Genomic DNA, 22,086 nt, shown 5'->3' with positions numbered 1-22,086 from the left:
ACAAGCAATGAACGAGAAAGAGAACCACCAAGTAGCATTTGACCTCCACTGAACCCTGTCACTACTCAAATGAAAAGCAGTGAAATACCTACCAAAATTATAGGTGCTTGGATTAAAAAACTGTTCAGGTGGTGGATAAGAAGGAGGAACCCCCCGACTTAGACTACGCTCGTGTACCAGAATATCCAAAATGAGGTTTGGAGAAGTCATGCTTATTACAGGATCCAGTGACCACAGTGCAAAATAGGGGCAATCATGAAGGAATTCTTCTGGCCTTAAAGAAAACAAGAGCATAAGTTCAGCAGCAATTTTCAAATTAACCCTCTGTAGGGATATTGAAACCACTTCATTAAAACCTACCTCAGTGAGTCTGGCATTTGAGCATGATACCAGCGATTGATGTCAAACACACCCAAATAAGTAGATGGTTTTCCCTGACCATAGGTATTCACTTGCCAACTGAAGATCGATACACTGGTGTCAGGAGAGACTACTGTCAAAGACAAGACATTGTTCCTTGTTATAGAAAATACGAGATATCTGATGTTTTTAAACCATCACTTTCTATTTTGACTTAATTCTGTTATTTCACTCATGAAACACTACCCTTTATTAGTAATGATAAAAACAATATACAGAGCAGCAAACATCCATGCAATGTGGTTTTAGTCATAGTGCCTCTTTTTCTTGTTCAAATTGTATCTGTTCCAAATCAAACCAAATACACTATTATAAGTTCATCACGTTGTTTATCCAGATCATCAGAAAAAGATATCAAATAGAACTGGCTCCAATACTGAGCCCTGGGGAACACTATTTGTGACCATGTGCAAAATGGAAGCAGCCAGAGATTTGATCAGGAAAAAAAAAATTCAGATAACATTCCTAAGCAACAGAAAGAATGGTATTACTGTTCAGTGCAGACTACTGGCAGAACAAACTGACTGACCAGCTTTATACAGATGCCACATATACTGCTCTAGCAACCCAGCAAACATAAAGTAAGCACTTTTTCCCTTAATGAATGATGTTCAGAGGGATAAAAAAGTCCCACTAAGTTCAGCAAACAATTTTTCTTTTTAAATAAGCCCAGCAAGGTCAGCTAGATGAATATTTAAGACTGTGGGTATAGAACAGTATTCATTTAGATTTCCAAACCATGTAGTTTAGAATAACCAAGCAGGTACAGGAGAACAAACCTTCATTAATGCTATCCTCTCTGTCAGCATGGTTGCGAAATTTTTCTATGGTTTGACAGCTGAGTAATTTAGTATTGCTGGTCTGCCCTCTTAAGGGAAAGATTCCACCAGTGAGATCTAAATTGTACCTTTCATCACAGTATTCCAAACCCTGGATGGGGGGAAAAAAAAAAGTAATTTTCATTAGACCTAACAAGAAAGAATGTATATATCTAATATAACATGCATATTGTATTGTTTATTTGCAATGAACTTATTTCTGATAACAAATAAAAACTACATCTGACATTCAAGAGAATTAAGTGTCAAATTTTAACATATATTGGCTGAAAAGGCTTTGCACATTTTCAAATATTAGCATTTCCTTAGCAAAACTCTGCTCTGAAGCATGCAGAGTTGACAGTATTTTATCAAGGAATTTTGGAAGTAACAGATATATGCAGGGTAGACAAGAAAAACCATAACCATGTCTTTGGAAAACTAACATGAAGCCTAAGCAAAGAACCTCATCTGTAGGAAAAGTAATCTCTAAAAGTAATTTTAACAGAGATGATGTCCTGAACAAGAAGTTCATGATTCTGAAAGACAGTTCCACAAGATAAAGCACTAAAATCCCATAAACCTGTCCAGCATTAATTTAATGACTAGAAATTTCAGCTTTCATTCATATATGAAGAGCCACTCCCACATAAATTCAGTGCGGAGGGGATGGAGAAAGTAATACTAAATAATTCCCACTGTAACAACTTCCTAGTCAAAGCTAGATATTTTAAATTTTCCATACTGGGGCAAGCAAGTTAAGGAACGCTAGTGCACAGAAGATATTAAGCAGTGATTTCCAGACCAGTTAAACAGGACAGTTTTCAAAGGAGTTGCACTGGTCAGACTCCGATATGAACACAGAGACTGTACACAAGCCTTGTGCAGAACAAAGGTAAGGATATGCTCCATGACCATGAACTGATTTGCAAGATACAGCAACTGCTGAGATGATCTAAAAGAGGTCTTTGAAAGCCTAATTTAAGTGTATCATTCAGTTTTCTTACTTTATTACTTATTTAAGCCAGCCTTGAAGGCAACGGAGACTCAAGTTTGACAGATGTTTATAAAAACACAGTGCCACATGTTGTAAAAATTCCACTTGTGACTTTCACCATGCTATAAAGTCAAAGATGCATGGTTTCATAGCCTCAAATCTGATTCCTGAGACATACAGCACTGCTGTAAGCAAACAAGTATTTTAAGCTCCTGTGACTTCTGCTCAGTGAACAAGGAGTATCAGTAGATTACTTTCTCCTTGTTTACTCAAGCCTGGCCTGCCAAAAGTGAACAACTCTTAAATTTTATGCCACTCAAGACCAACAAGAAGCTTGATTCAGTCATGTAGGCAGAGACCCATTATGTCATTCTGACCAATCTGTGACCATAAGTATTCCATCACTTAAGCGTCCACTGCTGAGCACAGATCCTGTCATGATGCATCCTTTAGGGAGGGATTAAGAATTGTTTTGGGGGGATTTTTTGGCAGTAGATGCTATCAGGTCTCAGCATGAAACTACACTATTAAATGCTTTATCTTGTAGGCCAGCTGAGGAACCTGTCTTTCCTCCTCAGAGGGTGCAGATGTTCAGCTCTCTTCAACAGATTTCTAAGATTGGCTCCTGTTATAACCTTTCAACACATGCCTGCGAATGTAATACTGATTGTAGAGGGTTCCAAGTCTTACTTGAACTACACCACAGGTTTTCCAGGTCACAAACCCAGTAACATTTTTAATCACCTTGTGTGCTTTTTCTTTTTTGAAGAGCATCAACTGGAATTTCTAGTAAACCCATTTTTAAAGACTGATGAAACGTTTCAACCCTCTGAGGTATAAAGCGACCTTTGTCACATCTTGTTCAGAAAAGACAACCAAGACAAATAACTGCCAAATAGTTAGAGGACTCACATTTTAATGTTAAATTGTTCAGATGGAAAAATGTAGTAGCCACGAGAAAAAAAGAGACAATTGCTTTTTCCCCAATGCAGCACACAGTAAAAGGTAATGTTTTTGTCATTGCTAAGACTGTAGCTAAACATAACTTCTAAAAGAGGATAAAACAAAACTGAAATTCAAAAGCAAATCTGGAGAAGATTAAAGAAACTTTCTTCTATCAACCTGCCAAAGTGCTTAGAGCACTGGAACATGCAGGAGTGAACTGCAATGAAAGCCCTTTAAAAAAAACCAAAACTACACACAAACCCCAAAGAAACATGGCGCTCTGTTCCTTAGAGCACAGTATATTTTTGTCATTTAAAAACTGCACACAAAGATATGACATGTATATTCAGACATGGTGAACCACTTGAAGTATTATTACTTCATCACCGTGATAGATGATGTATTTTAAACACCACTTTCTCCAAACACCTAACCTTTATCTGTTTAAAAGCAACACTTCCAAATCAGGAAGGCAGATTTATACAGACAAAAGGAAAAAAGAACAACATTTAAACTCATTCAAAAAATTCAAAACTCAAAGTCGAAATAAAAAAAAGGAGTCTTTGAACCACAGTCCAAGGATTATGTCAATTTCATTTTGTGCTATTGAGAACGTGCAAGAGCAAGTGTCAAATAGGAGGAAAGACCTGCAAGATCACTTTCCCATCGAAAACTTCTTGGTAGTGTTTCATGTATACTGCTAAATAGAATTAAACATTATACAGGTGCCTCCTGTCTCTGTTAGATTATCTGAGATCTAATAATACCTCCTCTATATTTTATCTATTGTATACCACAGCATCTCTGGAAGCAGTTCTAAAAATTTAGATATTCTTCTGAACAAATCATACCACTGTACATCACATGTACATCTTTTACTGGCTTTAGGAGTAGATTTCAGAGACAGCCTATCCAAAACTTATAAAAAGAGTAATCTTTACAGCGACTGAGTTTCAGAATCAATGCTGCAGAGACATTGTAGGTATTTTTGTAGGTGTTCTGAAGTCAGACTGACAAGAGTTTAAAAGAAAAACATTATAAAACAGAGATCAAAAATGTATATAGAGATATATATGACCATATTGTAAGAAAGGGAGACACACAGAAGCTTCCTCAAATCTACAGTTTGGTAACACAAAGCTATTCAAAGCCTTGTCTTCTCTTCCTAGATGACATCCATGTGATGTTTAAGTTAAGAGTAATTTAATTTATAATAGTCATTTCCTCTTCAGGAATCAGATGTATAAGAGCCCTTTGCAGATTAATCTAGCTGGAACACAATGACACTGAAGTATAAAATTGTATGGCATCAGGATGGATAGATTGTGTCTGACCAATCTGGTCATCTATGATGGAGCGACAGAAACTCTTGACAAGGGAAAACTGACCGATGTCATCTACCTAGACTTCTACAAGGTCTTTGACACAATCCCTCATGACATCACCATCTGTTGTAGTTTAAGGCCTGGCGATGCGGAAGGTTTCGGGATGTAACGGAAAGTTAGCAAAAACCCCTCTCTGCTAGGATAGTAAAACCTTCTGCAATTAGCCAATAGCACTCAAGTGTGACGTGAGCAGATGGGAGTAACACAATGACCTTAGGTTATAAAAGGTCAAATTCTCCTGCAATAAACGCCAGTGCTTCGCCATCCATCACACTGATGTCTTGTGGGTAGAGTGGTCTGAGTGGCCAAAGGGGGGGCCACCGTGCTGGCTTCTGAACTAGGCTGTTTGCCTTGCTTGAAAAAACCAACAACCATCTCTAAATTGAAGAGACAGGCAGATTTGAAGGATGGACTACTCAGTGGGTAAGGAACTGGTTGGAAGGACCAAGCCAGAAAGTTGTGGGAAACAGCTCTATCTCCATAGGTCAATGTTGAATGCTGTCCCTCAGAAACCTGTGTGGGGACTGGCACTCTTCAATATCAAAGACACAAACAGTGATATCAAGTGCACCTTAAGCAAGTTTGCAGATGACATAAGGCTGAAAGGTGCAGCTGACAAAACAAAAACACCCCTCGGGATGTCATCCAGAGGGACGTGGAGAACGCTGAGAGGTGGGCCAGTGGGAATCTCACGACATGAAGGTTAGCAAGTCCAAGTGCAAGATGCTGCACCTGGAATGGGGCAATCTCAGACATGACTACAGACTGGTAGAAGTGACTAAGAGCAGCCCTGCCAAGAACAATGTGGGCATTCTGGTGGGCAAGCAATATGCACTCACAGCCCATCCAGAAATCCGACCTCATCCTTGGAGACCTCAGTGCAGCCTTTCAGCACATAAAGGGAACTTATAAAAAAGGGAGACTGACATTTTACAAGGGCAGATAGCGATAGGACAAAGGAGAAGGGGTTTTCAACTAAAACAGGAGAGATTTAGATTAGATGCTAAGAAGAATGTTTTTACTGTGAGAGTGGTGAGGATCTGGAGGTCAGGCTGTGCAGAGATGCTATAGATGTCCCATCCCTGGGAGTGTTCAAGGCCACGGTGGATAGGGACCTGAGCAAACTGAACTAGTGCGTGGCATCCATACCCATGGCAGGGGATTGGGATTACATGATATCTAAGGTCTTCCAAACAAACCATTCTATGATTCTATGACTTGTTTTGAAAAATATGGACAAAAGAATGCCTAAAAAAGACTCATCAAAAGACTTTTTTCTTAAGTCTCACTGATCTTTCATGGAAAATATTAATCTGGTCAACTTTACTGATCCTTACTTAGACAAAATTACTATTTCCATCTCTCACACACAAGCCTGTCTTACCTCGTACATGACTTGTCCTGATGCCAGGCGTTTCCTGTCACCAAATGCTAACTGCAACAGATGTAAACTCACAACATCACCTTCACTGAAAAAGGAACAAATGAGGAAATTTAATTAAAAAACAGCTTTACAATCCTCATTTTCATTTTATTACATCTAAGCTGAAACTAACTTAAGAGCATGCTCTTGTTGAAAAGAAAAACACTGCTTCCAAAAATATGATAATTGGTCACACTTAGCCAGTAAAACATAAAGGAGGAAATTTTGACACAAAAGCTTCAGGAGCAAATACTAACTATACTACTGAAAACCTTTAATATGCAACATGGAGAAAAAAATTGCTGAATTCCTAGAAATGGTTCACAACAGTAAAGTGCTCTCCATGAAAACTGCTTTTAAGTCAAACTTAAGAAAACTGCCACTTTATGAACAGCTGGGCTGATTAAGTAGCTTGCTGATGATGTTTAGTGTTCTGCATCTGCAGCCCAGACAACTTTAAATGGCATTGAATATCATGGTGGGAATACCAAACAAATGTTGAAGCAGTCATCAAGAAACAAGGGAAATCACTTGAGACTGCAAGCACAAAAATACAGCCACTGTTTCCTTTGCCTTCATTCACAAGGTAGGAAAGAGCCAACCCTCTTTTCAGTGTAAAATCCTGAAAATATTGCATTGTAAGCTTAATACTTCATCTCCTGTACAGTTAAATAAACAAAATGAATACACAGATATCAACTGAATGTGATAAAACATTAAAAAAAAAATCAGTGACTTATGGCAAAATTTTATTCACCTTTGTTGTGTAGACTGAACAGCCCACAAATAGCAACAGTTACGGGGATCATTCTCAGGCTCTTGAAAGGTAACTGCATAGACAGGAATCCTTCCTCCTTCAAGCTGGGAGTGGTGCCTACAGGTTTAAAAGAAAAAACCAGTATAGAAAAAAGGAAAGCCTGCTGGCTCTGGTTGTTTGCAGAAGGGTACAAGCATCTTCTGGGAATAAAGAAGCTTGCATGCTTATCCTCAAAGTACAGAAAGTCATCCATTAGTACTTCCAACTAAAACACCTGATGACTGAGAAGCCATTACTTCTTTAGTATTTGTCTTCCCAACTTTTGAACTTCAGTTTCACCTTCACAATCTTCTCCTGGCATCTAATTATGCATCCACTGTCTATTTATGCATCCACAATGCATCCACATCCACATCGTTTCTGCTGAGGCACTGTAGATTTCCTTAAATAACACTTGTCTGTGGTCATATATTTCAAGTGGCAGATTATAAATCACCTCTAAATTTCGTATTGCTTATAAATTTATGTATCCCTAATTCTGATTTCCAAGTCATCCAAACAAACATTCATTCACATATGCATTCTTGCCTGGGAATGAGTCAGCCACCCATCAAGGCTGAAATGTAGGAAAGAATATACTTTCAGGCACAGATCAGCTATTAAATTATCATGTCATACTAGTGTGGACATTTTAAAGAATATTATCACCAAAATCGTATTATTCACGGAGAAGCCTTCCAGTGGATACCCTAATTACAACAACTGGTTGCAAACCTTTCCAAAATCTTTCACAGAAACACACACATTGCCTGGGTTCACAAAACACCATTGGACAGAACAAACTGACTTATAAAAATTGGCTCTATAAAACCCCTACAGCATGACTTCGTAAAGCAAAAAATTGAGATCCCTGCACCTCCAAGTGTGACAAAGCAGAAGTGACTACTTACTCCCTCTTCAAAGTTTTCATGTTCCATAGTGACAAGTAGCCATCAGAAAAACCCACAACAAGCTGGTTGCTTCTGCTTATGTAGCACAGGGTTGATACTGCTGTTCCTGAAGGACTTTGTAATTGAAAACAGAGATGCCTCCCTTCTCTGGTCACAGCTTCTCTTCTTTGTGGAACTTCAGCAGGAATTCTAGTGACAACTTCGAGATCTACACACAGAAAAACAGGCAAGAAATTAATGCATTGTGCCACTTCCATTGCATTTTAAACTGATGTGATTATAGAACACATACAATCTAATTCTACTGTGCCAAGCAAAACACCCATTTCTGCAGCACCTTTTTTCACTACTCCTGTCTCTGCACCCATTCAGAAATACAAGCACCCTCCAATGGGATGGGTCTTGTCACTCCTATTTCAAAACTCAGTACAAATGTACCCATTGTAGCCAAATTCTTCTTGCACCCTATAAAGCAGGAGTTTGGGCCTCAAGATGAAGCTACTTGAGCTCCTGAAGCCACTCTTACCACACCCAAAACAGTGTATGCAATCTGAAAACACAAACTGCCGTATTCACTGACCCAAATGCAGAATTTTTGATAAGCCACATTCATTTTAAAACACACGCCTAAAGCCTGCCACAAGTCATTAATGGAAACAGGAGAACACTCCCAGGAATTATGGTACCTCTAACACAACTTCCTGTCACGCAGCTGCACTGACTCAAATGGAAAAATTCCTCCTCCCACTGGTAACAATCACAGGGACAAGGGAATGTGGGCAGCAAGAGGCCTTCTTAACATCAGCAGCAGTATTAAGCCACTCCCCATTTTTTCATCAGTTCAGCACCACACCACATCAAACTGCCAACTCCAACCAGCAGTCAGCAATGTCAGAAATGGCAGTAGTCCGTCAGCACGCTGGGATCTTCACTGGGATGTGAGCTGGCTTTGGAAGAGAAACAAATCTTCTTACCTCTAAATTCAAGTTTAAAAACAGCAGCTTACCTGACGCTTCTACTTCATTCTGACTGCAAGACAAATCATCCAAACAAAGGTCAACCAGAAGGACATGGCCAACGTCTGTGGCCACTGCTGCCACTCCAAAGAGCCATCGCAGACTCTGATGCAGGTGCCGGGTGCTCACGCTGGCTCCGCCGTCGTTGCTGATGGGTTCGATGGCCGTCACCTGCAGGGAACTGCAGCTTAGTATCCAAGCTCTGTGACAGGCTCAAGAGTAATCACTCAGAAGGGAAGCCAGCATTGGCACAGCAGAAACAGGAAAGGAAATACAGGATAAGATTTCCATGGGAATGAAACATTCCTAGAAAGGCTTGGAGAGAGATGCTGGCTTACTAAAATCTACACCGCTCCTTACTTTGACTGGTAATATCTAACAAAAATTTTCAATGCACACCAGCTTATACTGTTACACATGGCAGAGAAAACTGTAAAAGGCAGCCTAAAACAACAGCTACAAGAGACCAAACAAGAACTTGCTCAGCCTGAGGCAGGAGCTCCCTCTGCTCCCTGACACACCAAGCAGTCCCCACAGCCTCAGCACAAGGTGAAGACAGACCCCTCAGCACCCACAGCACACCCAGGGGACAGCACTGACTGCTCTAGCAGACACAAGCACTCCAGGGCCCCTGCACTACAGCTGGACAACACAAGAACTGAGGCTATCTTCTGGCCTCTTACAAATGCAGCACCATGAAAGCCGACAGCTTTACATCAGCAACAAAGCATTGTCTGAAAACAAAGCAAAGAAGCGAGTGCCACAAGCTAGTCCATCTTTTTATGTAGGTTATTTACCCCCAGAAGTGGGGGAAAATATCCAAACACAAAGGCTCCCTGAAGTTTTCTCCTCTCCTGTATCAAGCACTTGCTTATGACTGCACTGCCCAGCCATCTGCTATACAATCCACCTTTCACCTTGAACACAACAATTCTAATTGTAGAAGTATCTATAGTTATTTAGGAAACTTGGTTTTCTTTCAGAATTCCTATGATTCAAATTAAATTTTCAATCTTCTCTACTGCTCAGAGGACCAATAAAAGTATTTTGATTACTCAGATTCTTGCGCTCCAAGTGTTGGTGACTGCACTGAGGAAATACAGAACACATCTTGCTGTGCAATTAGCCAAGGTTGAAGTGCTGCTTCTAAATTTTTTTCAAGGTATTTTTTTCACTGTACAACTGGCTCCAAATGAATGTTTACTAGTTTTGCATAGACTAGTCTTCCAAAATATTCCCTGGTTGCTTCAATTTTCCATGAAGAAGCTCTTGAAATTATGTTTTTTCCATTATGCTATGCACTGCCTTTTCCTATTCTCTTAGTGCTCTGACAACTCATTCTGGGAAAGAACAAAGAAAACTTTTCTCAGCTCACTGAATCTGAATGCTGCCCTTCTGCCTCATGTAAACCAGGAAAATTTGAGAAAATACCATGCAACAGTTCTGAAACATGCAACTGTTAAAAACCAATGTTTCATCAATTCATCAAATTGTTTAGAATTCGGAATATGTTTATAATTTGGAATCCAATTCAAATCATACACATCAGCATTTTCAGTGTTCTGCTGCATTTCATATATATATATCAATAGGGCACTGAGAGACACTCAAAGACACATGAAAAGATATTATGCAAAATTCTTTCTAAGCTCCTGAGTTTGGGTTTTTTAACTTATTTCTTTATTCTGTGAATGACTCAACATCCACTGTTACACTAAAAAGCAGTCACACAGTCACAATAAACACCCTGTATTAATACACTAACAACTTGACACCTTGGAGCAGAGTTGCTCTAAGGCAAACTGTACAACTTAGCTGTCAACAGAAGTTATACCCATTGAGAAAATACAGTGCTCGTTAAAGGTGTTAAAGAGTAATGACAAAACTAAAGAAAGTGATGTTAAGATCCACATTTTACCTTTAAAAAATTATCAATCTGAAAATCAGAGAAACATTCACACAGATCAAGCCCCCCCCCAAAGTATACATTACATAATATGCACATATGAATTTCTCAAAGAATTCAAAAGACATGGACAGCAGCCATGTGCAAGTTATATCTACTTGGTTTTGCTTACCCTTACTCCCACTCACAGTCTGAAAATTAACAGTCCAATTAAGTAATACCTGTGACCTGACTATGCTGACTAAACTAACACCATAACAAAGACATAGGACAACACAAGAACATAGGAAGAAAAAGGAAAGCAACAGACCAAACACACTTGTAATCAAGAGCTTTCAGGGAATAAGGGCAAAACTCAACGCAGCTTTGGCTTTATTTCAAAATTCCTACCCTTTATCACACAACAGCTAACTTTTTCCTGCAGGGCTTCATCATCTTTGCTCCTGAACCAGTTTTTGTGGTATAGAACAACTCTAATACAACTGATTGCTGGAACTAGCTTCTATTTCAAAACACTTCCGCAGCTACAGATTTGTCATGCAATATAAGCCTTACTTCTTAACCTTTGCTTTTCCTAACTTACTTAGATAGAAGAAATAAAACCTAACACACCAACATCACTTACCAAAACACAATTTACTTACTGATTATTCATGCTAGCACACAGCCTTTCCATCCACAACTCAAGCAGATAGCAAAACAACACAATGGAACACTGATCCAACTCATATCTTTAGAACTTATCACAACACAAATGCTTATTACTACTAACAATACTTCCACCTGTACTCTAGCAAGACAAACCAGATAATGTTAGAGAAAGCTGGGTAGTAAATGAGTTTTTATCTGTTGCATATTCTAAGATGATAAAACACAGTGAATCTTGATGCTCTGAAAACTTAATCTGATTCTTGTTTCCATTACATTAATGAGACACAGGGACACAACATCATTTGAGTCCAAGGGTTATAGAAAGCAGAAAAAATTATTGACATTACACCACTGTATCCCATCTACACAAACATCTCACTATAAAAACCTAGATTGTATATCTGTATTATACATATATACATATATATATATATATGTATCACACAAAAATCTAAACTATATTCAACAAGCAGAGATTCAAGGACAGCAGACTGAAAGTAAAACTGGCAACAATCTGACAGATAACTCACTAAAATCTTTTTTCCAATCCTAAGTTAACAGAAAAATCTGTTCTGTTCCCAAGTCACCTGCTTCCTAGTCTGAGATTGATGGGAATGTGTCAAAGTCATTAACAGCAGTGATGGGAGTCTGAGATACTTTAAGCACAGTATTTCCGATAGAAATTAACCATTTAGAAAAGGTATATTACAGACAAATTAAGTGGGGTTTTCTTTTTTACTCTGAAAAATAAAAGATTTTCAATCCCTTTTATAAAAAAAGTGGAGAATTACATCACAATGTATTCCACAATATTTTTTTTACTCTCAGTAAACTCAAAAGATAATGCTACTGCTAAGTCCAAGATTTTACATCAAGGCTCTCCTGACTGGGTAGTCAGAACTGACAATATGTTAACACAAAATAAAAAGAAAGAATAAGTTGTACAGAGATGCACAAGAGCCCTTCTTGAAACAGGATTATTCAGCACCAAACACAAAATCCTCATTTTCTCAAGATACATACCCTTCCTGGAAGAACAACTGCTTTAACCACTCTTGAGATCCCAAGGTCGTACAGACAGAGAACACTTCCCTCTGCTTCCTCCAAGCCAACCAGGAGCCCAGTCCTCTTCTGCCAAGAAAACTCCTTCACCACGCGAACAGTGGGAGGCTGCTCGTTCACTCCGCTGAAGCGATACGCAGAGAGACGCTCTCCTGTCACTGAGTTCACCACCTCCAGCTGGGGACCACACGCCAGCCACGCCAGGCCACTTCTGCCTGCAAGGCAAAAGAAACACCACTGAACAAATCCCCAGCACAAGAACTGAAACAACAGCAAGGCCGCTGGCACTGGGCCTTTCCCTCAAGTGCACCAAAGGGAGGAAGGAAAACCTACCTACATCCCCACCATTCTTTTCAACCACCCACTGCAATCCTCAACCAATACATCTTAGAATTAAGAACCCCATTCTTTTGCATTTGTACTTGTCTTCCCTGCACTCATGAACGTTGACTCTTTGGGATAAAGATTACAATACACTGAGCTCCAGGCTGTATCCCATACTTGGATTGGTTTTGCTAGAAAACACCTAAATATGTACAAAGTCTCAAAGCATACTTCACACACAGCCCATCTAAACCAATTCATTTCCAGTTAAGAATTCTGCTTAACACACGACTACTCTGGGCAGGGATTCCGACAGGAAATTATCTTCAAGTGGGCACTGCATCCGGAAATTTCAACTTTTACACCTGCACTTCCCAGAAAGAATTTAACAAGCGTTGTTTCACTGAAGAATTTAACACTTGTTCCTTAGCTGAGGAACTTCAAGCTCATAGCAAGGATTAGCTCCATTACTGCACTTACAGACAGGGCGATAAGATTCTACCTGGTCTTAACAGATGCCAAGACATCCACACAGGCATCCAGCTCTACCTTCAGATCACCGAGAAAGTCAACTGCCTAATCTGCTTAGCTGCTCTCAGCAACTCTCACTGGGTCTCATCTGCAGCCTATTAAATAATACGTGGGCAGTTCTTAACAGAGCTGTCCTCTTCCCATTTTTTATTTGGACTAAAGAAAAAGGAGCACATTGTGTCTCTGGAACTACTTCTGCATGGGATGTTATGATGGACGTAGAGCTTGGGATAAAGAAATTTGTCCCAAAACAACACTATTTCTTTCTTGAAAACTATCTTCTATTTCATTCAAAACTGAGGAGGACATGGTCAGCTATATTACTTAAATAGCACAGGACTGGAGCAGGCTGTTGCACCTTCAATGCTTAGCACTTCCAATTGTTAAAATATCCTGTCAGCACCAGCAGAACCTGATGCATTTTATTTAACAGAACCAACCTGATGCTATGACCCTGTGCTTCAGGCAGTAACAACTTTACACCAAATCCAAATTTAAAGGAAAATGCTCACCTCCAGAAAACTTCCCACACAGCACAGAGTCTAGGGTGATCTCATCTTCCCCAAGTGCCTCAACAGTCACCTCTGGAAACTGCAGCAGACTGCTCGTTACCTGAGCCGTTAGGTCTCGCATTCTTCACTGCAAATAAAGAAAAAAAGGCAAAAAGACTCATGTCAGCCATAAATATCTTTGAAACTGACCCAAGCTTCATCAGTATGCAGTGACAAATCTCCCATACATCATTTGTAGATCTTTTCTGCTTAAAAGAAATGGCACTTGGGACATTTTTTCATCTCACAGCAGAGCAAATGGAGAATCTTGAGCTTTTCTGATGCCTACAAGATCACCAACAAAAAGTGATCCAGAGGGATGGACAAGATCAATAATAGGGAAGAGAACAACACACCAAGTTCTAGTTTACTCATATATGTTAGCAAGATGTGATTTCTGAAAAATCATATTCTGAAAAGTTTCTCAGTAAGAGATATAACTCTCTGCCCTTTGCCGTGATTTAATACATTATTATTTGTAGTCAATTGTCTTCTAGTAGATGTCACAGATGAGCCACATCTCATTTACTTTTTCTGCTTATTGACATTCAAGAATAAAAAGTTCTTGACCAAATTCATACTCAAATTCTTCCAGAAAACATACTGCTAATACTTTCAAGCAATACTGACTTTCATAGCTCATCAATTAAAAGTATTTTTCCATACACTTAAGAGGTGAATGTAACACAGCTCTTCTAAATACTGTTTTTTTTCTCTGCTGAAATCCTTATATTTCTTGTTCCAGTCCCTTCCTTCCTATTGCCTTTCTTTATCGCATCTCTGCACTATTAGAGAAAAAATTTGCTCACACAGGTGCTCCACAAGAGCTCACATTTCAGTATGTCAGGATAGATTGTTTTGTATTTTTGTGGAAAAACTGAAGAGTTGAACTGATTTTCAGGATTAACCAGGTGGCTAAATATGAGATAATCCATATGCAAGGAAATACAAATTACTTTAAGGATCTATGGTTTCCAAGTCATCTGGCTTACAGAAAATGCCTCTGAAAGACAAGACAAATTCAAATGTCTTGCTCAAACAGTACTGCTTTCTTCAAGACATCTCAAGGTGGTATACACAGGTCACTAGTGCTGGGTTGTGCTCCCTTATCTGCTGCCAGCAGGACAACAACAAGCATGTGAAGCACAGGAAGGGTAAGTCGGGGTCCGGCACTAAGCACAAGTCAAGATTTTGACAAAAATGTTGCTGATGTCAAAGCCTGTACTGCAGCCAGCCAGCCTGACCACCCCACCAGCATTCTCTACTAGCCCAGATCAGGTTCCAAGTGGGACAACTTATTTGCAGTAGTTTTGCTGAGTTTCTCTTTTGGTACTTGCCATCAGTTTCAGGTGACAACTTCTGCACTGTTTCCAGGGGCTCCAGAGAGTAAAAGGCGCACAATTACACCCAGCACTCTTGCTTAGTTTAATTGCAATTTAGTGTGATGTGTTTCAGGAGTAACCCATAACACCAAATACTAATTCAGTCACATCTGGCTGATGAATAGCATCTTTGAAATGTTTTGGTGTGTGTTTGTGTTCCTGTCACTGGGCACCACTGGAATGTTCCTGGCTCCATCTACTTTACATCCTCCCTTCAGGTATTCACATGTATTGATGAGAACCCCTGAGCCTTCTCCAGCCTGAACAGTCCCAGTCTCCCAGCCTTTTCTCAAAGAAGAGCTGCTCCAATCTCCTCTAACCATCTCTGTGGCCCTTTGCTGCACTCTCTCCAATACCTTCATCTCCCATCTTGAGAGTCTGGTGAGCCTGGACCTGACACAGCATTCCAGCTGAAGCTTCACCAGTACTGTACTAGAGGAAGGATCACCTCCCTTCACCTGCTGGCAAAGGTTCCTCCTCATGCAGGCCAGGCAGTGTACCATCAGCCTTCTTTGCTGCAGGGGGCACAGTGATGGCCTACGGCCAACTGGGTGTCCCAGGGCCTTTTCTGTCAAGCTGCTTTCACCGGGGCAGGCCCCCGCACACAGTGGCATCTGGGATGATTCCTCCCCAGTGCAGGACTTGGCACTTCCCCTTGTTAAACTATATAAGGTTCTTGTCAGCCCATTTCTCCAGCCTAACAAAGCACTGACTCTGATAACATATATTAAGTAATTTTAGAAAAGAGCGCAAAATTCCAGAATTATTGTGGTGGATAAATTTTTTCTTCTGTTTTTGGTAAAAAAGCATGTGTCTGTGTGTAAAAAAGTCTGTGTGTTAAGTATACTATTATTAATACCATATACCACAATAATAGCAAGACAGTTTTAAGAAAAGAGGGAACAAATATCTTGCAGTAGGGCAAGTAAGAGCATGCAAGGAAACATCTCAGCTGGATGCTCTCCATGAGTCATCCTGAGCGACCCTGCCTGGGACACTGCCTACCTGCTGTGCCAAGAGCACAGAACCTTGTGTGGCCAAATTGGAAATCAAACATCCTCTACTGGGAAGATTTGAGTTTAAAAACAAACCGCTCACCATCCCAAACTCCCCACCATCTGAAAAAAGAATTCTTCCCGGATGGAAAGCTCATATGTTAATACTCTGTATTCCTGTCCACAATATTAAAAAAATATGCTTATCAGTCCATGAACGCCAGTAAGAACCATCAAATAAGTAGAACTCCAAGACCTGAACCATTTTTGTAGAAAATGAAAATACTAGAGCATCAGGCATGCTCAAGTTTCCTCCAATAAGGCAATGACCATTTTAACTTTTCTTTAAAAAAAAAACCCAAACAGAAGCAAAAAACAGGCATGGAACAAGGTTAATAAACTTTATAACAAATTATGAACAATACATACTGACCCATCTATAAGGATGCTTTCCTTGCATCATTTTGCTAAGGTAAACCAAGAATTGCTAGGAAGTCAAAACAGAGGGGAAATTCTTAGATCTAGATTAAAGGCATGAAGCCTCTGCTTTAACAGATATATCCCACAGCAACTGAATTTCTGCTGTCTTTGAAACAGTAACTACAATCACATTCTTATTTCTGCCTGTTGGAAATCAGATTAGGGTAAAACGTCACATGCTTACTCCATTTTCAGGAATAAACCAGAATTCAACCTCCCCACTGTATCCTATAGAAATGCAGTCTGTGTGCAAGTTGCCAAAATGACCATTCTTCTTCACCCTAGGAACTTATAGCTTCCAAACACCATGAACAAAAAGACAGAAATGTCATAAACTTTTGGATTAAAAAGCTTGGAAGGGGGAAAAGGGAAGGAGGGAAAAGAAAGAAAGAGAAATTGCATGTTCAAGCAGAATTACATAGAGTCAAACCAGAGTTGTGAGATGTCAGTTTTGACTGATGGTATTACATAAAAATCAGTTTAAAAGGCCAACAACATTATGCATTCACTGAAGAAAAAGCTAAAAATACGGTCAGTCACAGCTGAAGACAAGATTTCATAGGATATGTTGATTTCACTGACATCAAAAGAGAGACCCTGACGCCATGTCTTATCTCCTTATTTGCTCCTTTGTTCTACTACTGTATTTTGGAAGACATTTCCAGCATACCACACTGGTATGCCATCCCACCGCTGGTCCTTCCCAGCACAAATTCCAGAACCACATTGAAGAGAAAGACCTGCCAGAATCACGAGCGGTCACCTCTTCCAAACACCCTGCTCAAGCCGTCAGCTAAAGCAGGCTGCCCAAGGCAGCATCCACATGGATTTGGTACATTTAATTCTCCAACAGGCTTCTACAACCAGCAACCTGACAAGATCAACTGCAGAAACACCTGCAACCCACGCAACAGGGTGACCCTCTCTTGCCAACCTCAGGATTCTGTTCTCTCCACCACACCAGTCAGCATCACACCAGGAAAGGTCTGTCACCACTGTTTCTCCAAAGCTATATCCGACACCTTGCTAGGCAGAAGATGTAAAATTAATAGAATCTTGTTCACGCTTGATAAAGTCAATGCTAGGCAAATCGATGCAGGAAGGAGAGCTGAGGTAGCACGTGAATGAGGAGCTGTCCTTCCCAGGATACAGAGCTGTGTGCCCAAACGCATGGGACAGCTGCCAGCCAAGGCTGACACAACCAACCGATGGGCCCGGCAAAGGCACCTGCACGGCTCTAGACCCCAAACGGGGCGCAGCCATCCCGACACAATCAAGTCCCTCAATTTCCTCCAATCTTCCCAGACACGATCAGGAAGCAATCCTGAAAGACTAACACCAAGCATTCTATTGGCAGAAGCTCCAGACCTGGACTCAGTTTATTAAGGAAGACACTGAGCACTTTTGTTTAAGCCAGCAGCAACTTTGCTTCGCGACGTTTTGCTTCGTGCGAAGACCGCCACAGATCGCACTGGATTCTTCTAAAGCTGTGGCCTCCCCACTGCACCCACCCCTCGTCCCGCAATCACCGCTCTAAGCACGGAGAGCATTTCCCGCCTCCTCATGGAATAGAACCCCGGAGCACGGCGGGGGAGGCGGAATCAGAAAAAAAAGTAAAGAAAAACCCTCCAAAAACACGACCGAAGGGGCGAGAACAGAGGGCGTGCGCGGGTGGCCGGGCAGGAGGGAAAGCTCCTGGCGGCAGCCGCCGCATCTCCCACGCCCCCCAGCCTGACGGAGCCTCCCGGCCGCGGAGCCTCCCATGTGCGCTGCCCAGGCCGCGCCGCCCGGGCCTCCCCCGCCGCCGGGGGCCGGGGCACGTGTGGCGGACACGGCGCCGCAGCCCGGGGGTCACTTACATAAGGGACGGGCGGCCGGGCCCGCCCGAGGCCCCCGCGGGCCCGCGCTGCGCCAGCGGCGTTGCCGGCCTATGCGGCTCGGGAGCGCCCGGTACCCGCTGGTACGGGGCGGGAGGAAGAAAGGGAGGAATGAAGGCAGACGGGCGGGCGGGGGTCGTCGCTACCGCCACCTCCGCCGCCTCCTCCTGTCCGCGCTGCTGCCCCCAGCCCAGCCGAGCCCGCGCTCCCGGTACGTGCCGGTGCCGGTGGCATCTCCCTCCCGCAGCGGCGACAACGGCGCGGCCCGGCCCGGCCCGGCCCGGCCCCGCGCGCCCGCGCACCCACCTCGCTCGCTCACCCGCCGCGCGGGGGGCGGGACGGGATGGGGGGGCGGGAGGAGTTCTCGCGAGAGCCGCAGCGAACCTCCGCGGGAATTTTCAAATGCGCGGGACACGGCCCCGGGCACTGGCGGCGGCGGCCTCTGAACTACGTATCCCGGCGTGCCGCGCGCAGTCACTTCCGTTTCCGTCCCGGCGGCTGCTGTCTCTCGCGGGGCATGCCGGGAGCTGTAGTTCTTGAACCGGCAGGACCAGTGTTCCGCAGAACCCGTTTCTGGCCCCCGTCCCGCACCTCGTGGGGGTGGTTCTGCTCCCCTGCCCCGCCAAGGGGGAGACCCCGGCAGGGAGAAAGCTGGCCTTGCCTACCTGTGTCCATCTCATCGCAGGAGCCGCTCACCCATTTCTCCCTCTTCCCCCCTCCCCCACCCCATCTATCTGGATTTCGTTGAATCACAGAACGGATTGGGTTGGAATGGAGTTTAAATATCATCGAGTTCCAACCCTCCTGCCACGTGCAGGTACACCTTTCCCTGGAGCAGGTTGATCAAAGCCCTTTTCAGTCTGGCCTCGAACACTTCCAGGAATGGAGCATCCATAGCTTCTCTGGGCAGCCTGTTTCAGAGCCTCATCACCCTCACACTAAAAGACTTCCTTCTACTATCTAATCTAAACCTACACTCTTTCAGTTTGAATCCATTCGCCCTTCTCCTGTCACTATATGCTCTTGTAAAGAGTGCCTGTCTATCTTTCTTGTAGGTTCGCTTCAGGTACTGGAAGGCCAGTCATTAGGTCACCCATTTAAAAGGATTTAAAGGGGTAGACTATTTAGCTGCAGTTTTCCTCTAATTTTTAATAAGAAAGTATATGTAAAAACCCAACAAATTAGTATAAAGTTAATGTTACACTGTTAGTCACTGAGAGGAGAAAAAGTAAGTATTAAGTCAAAAGTGCAAGTCTAATGCTACTCCTTTCAGTGTATATATTGTTACATGGTCAAAACATTCTTTGACTTAAAAAAAGCATTTTAATATAGTCTAGTGGAAGGCATCGCTGCCCATAGCAGGGGGGTTGGAACTAGATGATCTTTAAAGTCCCTTCCAACCCAATCCACTCTATGATTCTATGAAATTTTCAAAGCTTCTAAGTACTGGCACCATCATCAAAGGGGTGACAAAGCCATTTAATTTCTCCCAGCATACATCATCTAAATTACATCTATGACTCTTAATGTTGAGACACCATTCTTTTTATTACTATGCAAATCTCTTTTGTGACTTGGTGGCTGCTATTGCCATTTTAGATCTATTAATTTGTATCATACAAGAGCACAGGTCATGAAGAAGGAGCCCACCATGCCAAGCAAGAAGATTGCACAGGTCAGCCCGGCCCCTGACCTTATGGGGAAGCTGTGCACAAGTCATGGGGTGTCAGTGAGATAGTATTTGCCTGCAAAGAAGGAAAACTGTCCCTGGTCACCAGCTGATGGGTGATGGCAGAGCTGACTCTGTTACACATGAGAGGCTGTGTATGAGACAGACAGATCTGGGGTGCACTATGGAAGGGCTTGTAAGCAAGGACAAGCAACTCTCATCTGACATGACAATGAATAGGGAGCTAAGGGAAAAATGGAAAGATAGGCATGGCAGCACTGGAGGACCAGCTAGACCCATATCCTTCGCAAAGACATGTAGCATGATTATGTGCAGGATAGAGCTGCATTTACTAAGAGAAGGAAAACTGCTTCAGCAATAAGCACAGTTCAAAGTGTCAATTCAGTGTGGATGAGAGCTTTAGCTCCACACATGGAGACAGAAGGATTCCCTGACAGGAATTATTTGTAGAACAATGCTTGCAAGGTTTGGATGTGATCTGAATTAGAACATGAGGAGAAGTCCTACACATTCCCCCTGTCATAAACATATGTGAACATTTGCCTAAACAGCAGCTGTGGGATGAAGTGGGCTGGTTTAGCCAAGCTTAAGCCTCAACTGACAGCAAGGCTTATCTGAGCAGGCATCAGGGAGCTGGGCAAGGATGTGTTTGGAAAAAAAGGGTCTATGACTCACCTTGCCTGGTTTTACGTGTCTATGGTACAGTCATCAATCCATTCAGCTGGACTCGCTTTTTAGGTGGCAAAAGGAAACGGCTTTTTCCTTTGTGCCTGTCCTGGCTGCCTTTAGATACTTCCTATAGGATTAGCTGTAATGGGAGCCAAGATGGCAGTGCAGGTAGAGACACCTATGCTGTACCCTTTTGCTTATGGTTGGGTTGATCTCTCTTTTAGAGATTCATCTGAATAGAGCACTTGATTTTAAAGTTGCAGGTGAATTTATGTTTGTGGTAGGGATTACATGGAGATAAGGTATAGAAGAAAAAGAGAACAAGAACACAATTCTATACCACCTGAGCCTGGAGAATGAGATAAAGAGGAGTCTCCAAAAGACATGGTGGTTGGGCAAGGGGAGGGAAAGGGTAGGGTAAAGCTTTGAATGACAGAGAGAATAACCTCTCTGGGAGAGCTGACTTGTGGCAAGTGCCTGACAGGTGATAGGAGATGTCGGGGAGAGCTGGAGCTGACTAAGAAGAGGTCATTCTGAGGCTTCCACAAAAACAGTGCTGACTGAATGTGAGGGCAGGGGCCCAATGAAGGAGAAGGAGTTTCGTAAGGAAGAGTCCAGCCTTTCACTGAGCTTACAAAGCATAGAGAATTGAGGTGCATGTTTGTACTGGGTTTTTGTGGCCAGGTTTTGGTAGTGGAGGAATTTTAAGAGTGGCTTCTGTGAGAATCTGCCAGAAACTTCCCCTTTTTCTGACAGAGCCAATGCCTGGAAGCTCCAAGACAGACCTGCTGCCTGCTAAGTCCAGGTTCATAGCAATGGTGGTAGCTCCTGTGGGATAACAGATTTTAGAAAGTAAAAAAAGGCACAATTCCAGCCAGAGAGAGGAGTGAGAATATGTGAGGGGAGCAGCTCTGCAGATACCAAGGCCAGTGCAGAAGGATGGGGAGGAGATGCTTCTTTCACTGGAGCAGAGGTGCCCCTGCAGCCCGTGGTAAGACCATGATGAGGCAGCTGTCCTCCTGCAGTCCCCTCTGGTCCACACCAGAGCAGGTGGATGCCCAAAAGCAGGCTGTGATCCTGTGGGAAATCCACACTGGAGTAGGCTCCTGGCAGGACCTGTGGATCCTATGGAGAGAAGAGCCCGCACTGGAGAAGTTTTGCCAGCAGGACTTGCGACCCTGCAGGGAGCCCATGCTGGAGTAACCTGTTCCTGAAGGACTGCACCTCTTGGAAAGGGACCTACACCAAAGCAGTTCA

General features: G+C 42.5%; 1 protein-coding gene across 4 annotated transcripts in view; it reads right to left on the bottom strand.

Annotated features, from left to right (window-relative positions):
• LOC111926991 (protein ELYS) overlaps positions 1-18,980 on the bottom strand; it is a 42,443-nt gene extending 23,463 nt beyond the window's left edge. Inside the window, exons 1-10 of one of the 4 annotated variants that reach the window (XM_086878154.1) lie at positions 18,777-18,980; positions 13,698-13,824; positions 12,292-12,545; positions 8,702-8,882; positions 7,696-7,903; positions 6,746-6,862; positions 5,950-6,034; positions 1,200-1,350; positions 361-493; positions 93-274 (exon numbers count right to left, since the gene is read on the bottom strand). In XM_086878154.1, the coding sequence (XP_086734280.1) occupies positions 93-274; positions 361-493; positions 1,200-1,350; positions 5,950-6,034; positions 6,746-6,862; positions 7,696-7,903; positions 8,702-8,882; positions 12,292-12,545; positions 13,698-13,818 (1,432 nt within the window). In that variant the 5' untranslated portion in view covers positions 13,819-13,824; positions 18,777-18,980. Of the gene's footprint in view, positions 1-92; positions 275-360; positions 494-1,199; positions 1,351-5,949; positions 6,035-6,745; positions 6,863-7,695; positions 7,904-8,701; positions 8,883-12,291; positions 12,546-13,697; positions 13,825-13,924; positions 13,947-18,452 lie in introns of those variants that run through there. The other 3 variants (XM_086878155.1, XM_086878153.1, XM_086878156.1) reach the window with 3 other exon arrangements.
• Positions 18,981-22,086: the final 3,106 nt, after the last annotated feature.

The sequence above is a fragment of the Cyanistes caeruleus genome, chromosome 2 (genome assembly GCF_971803275.1).
Source record: "Cyanistes caeruleus chromosome 2, bCyaCae1.hap1.1, whole genome shotgun sequence".
NCBI classification, from domain to species: domain Eukaryota; kingdom Metazoa; phylum Chordata; class Aves; order Passeriformes; family Paridae; genus Cyanistes; species Cyanistes caeruleus.
The sequence above is the reverse complement of the archived record's forward strand: the minus strand, read 5'-3'. Positions and strand labels throughout refer to the sequence as shown.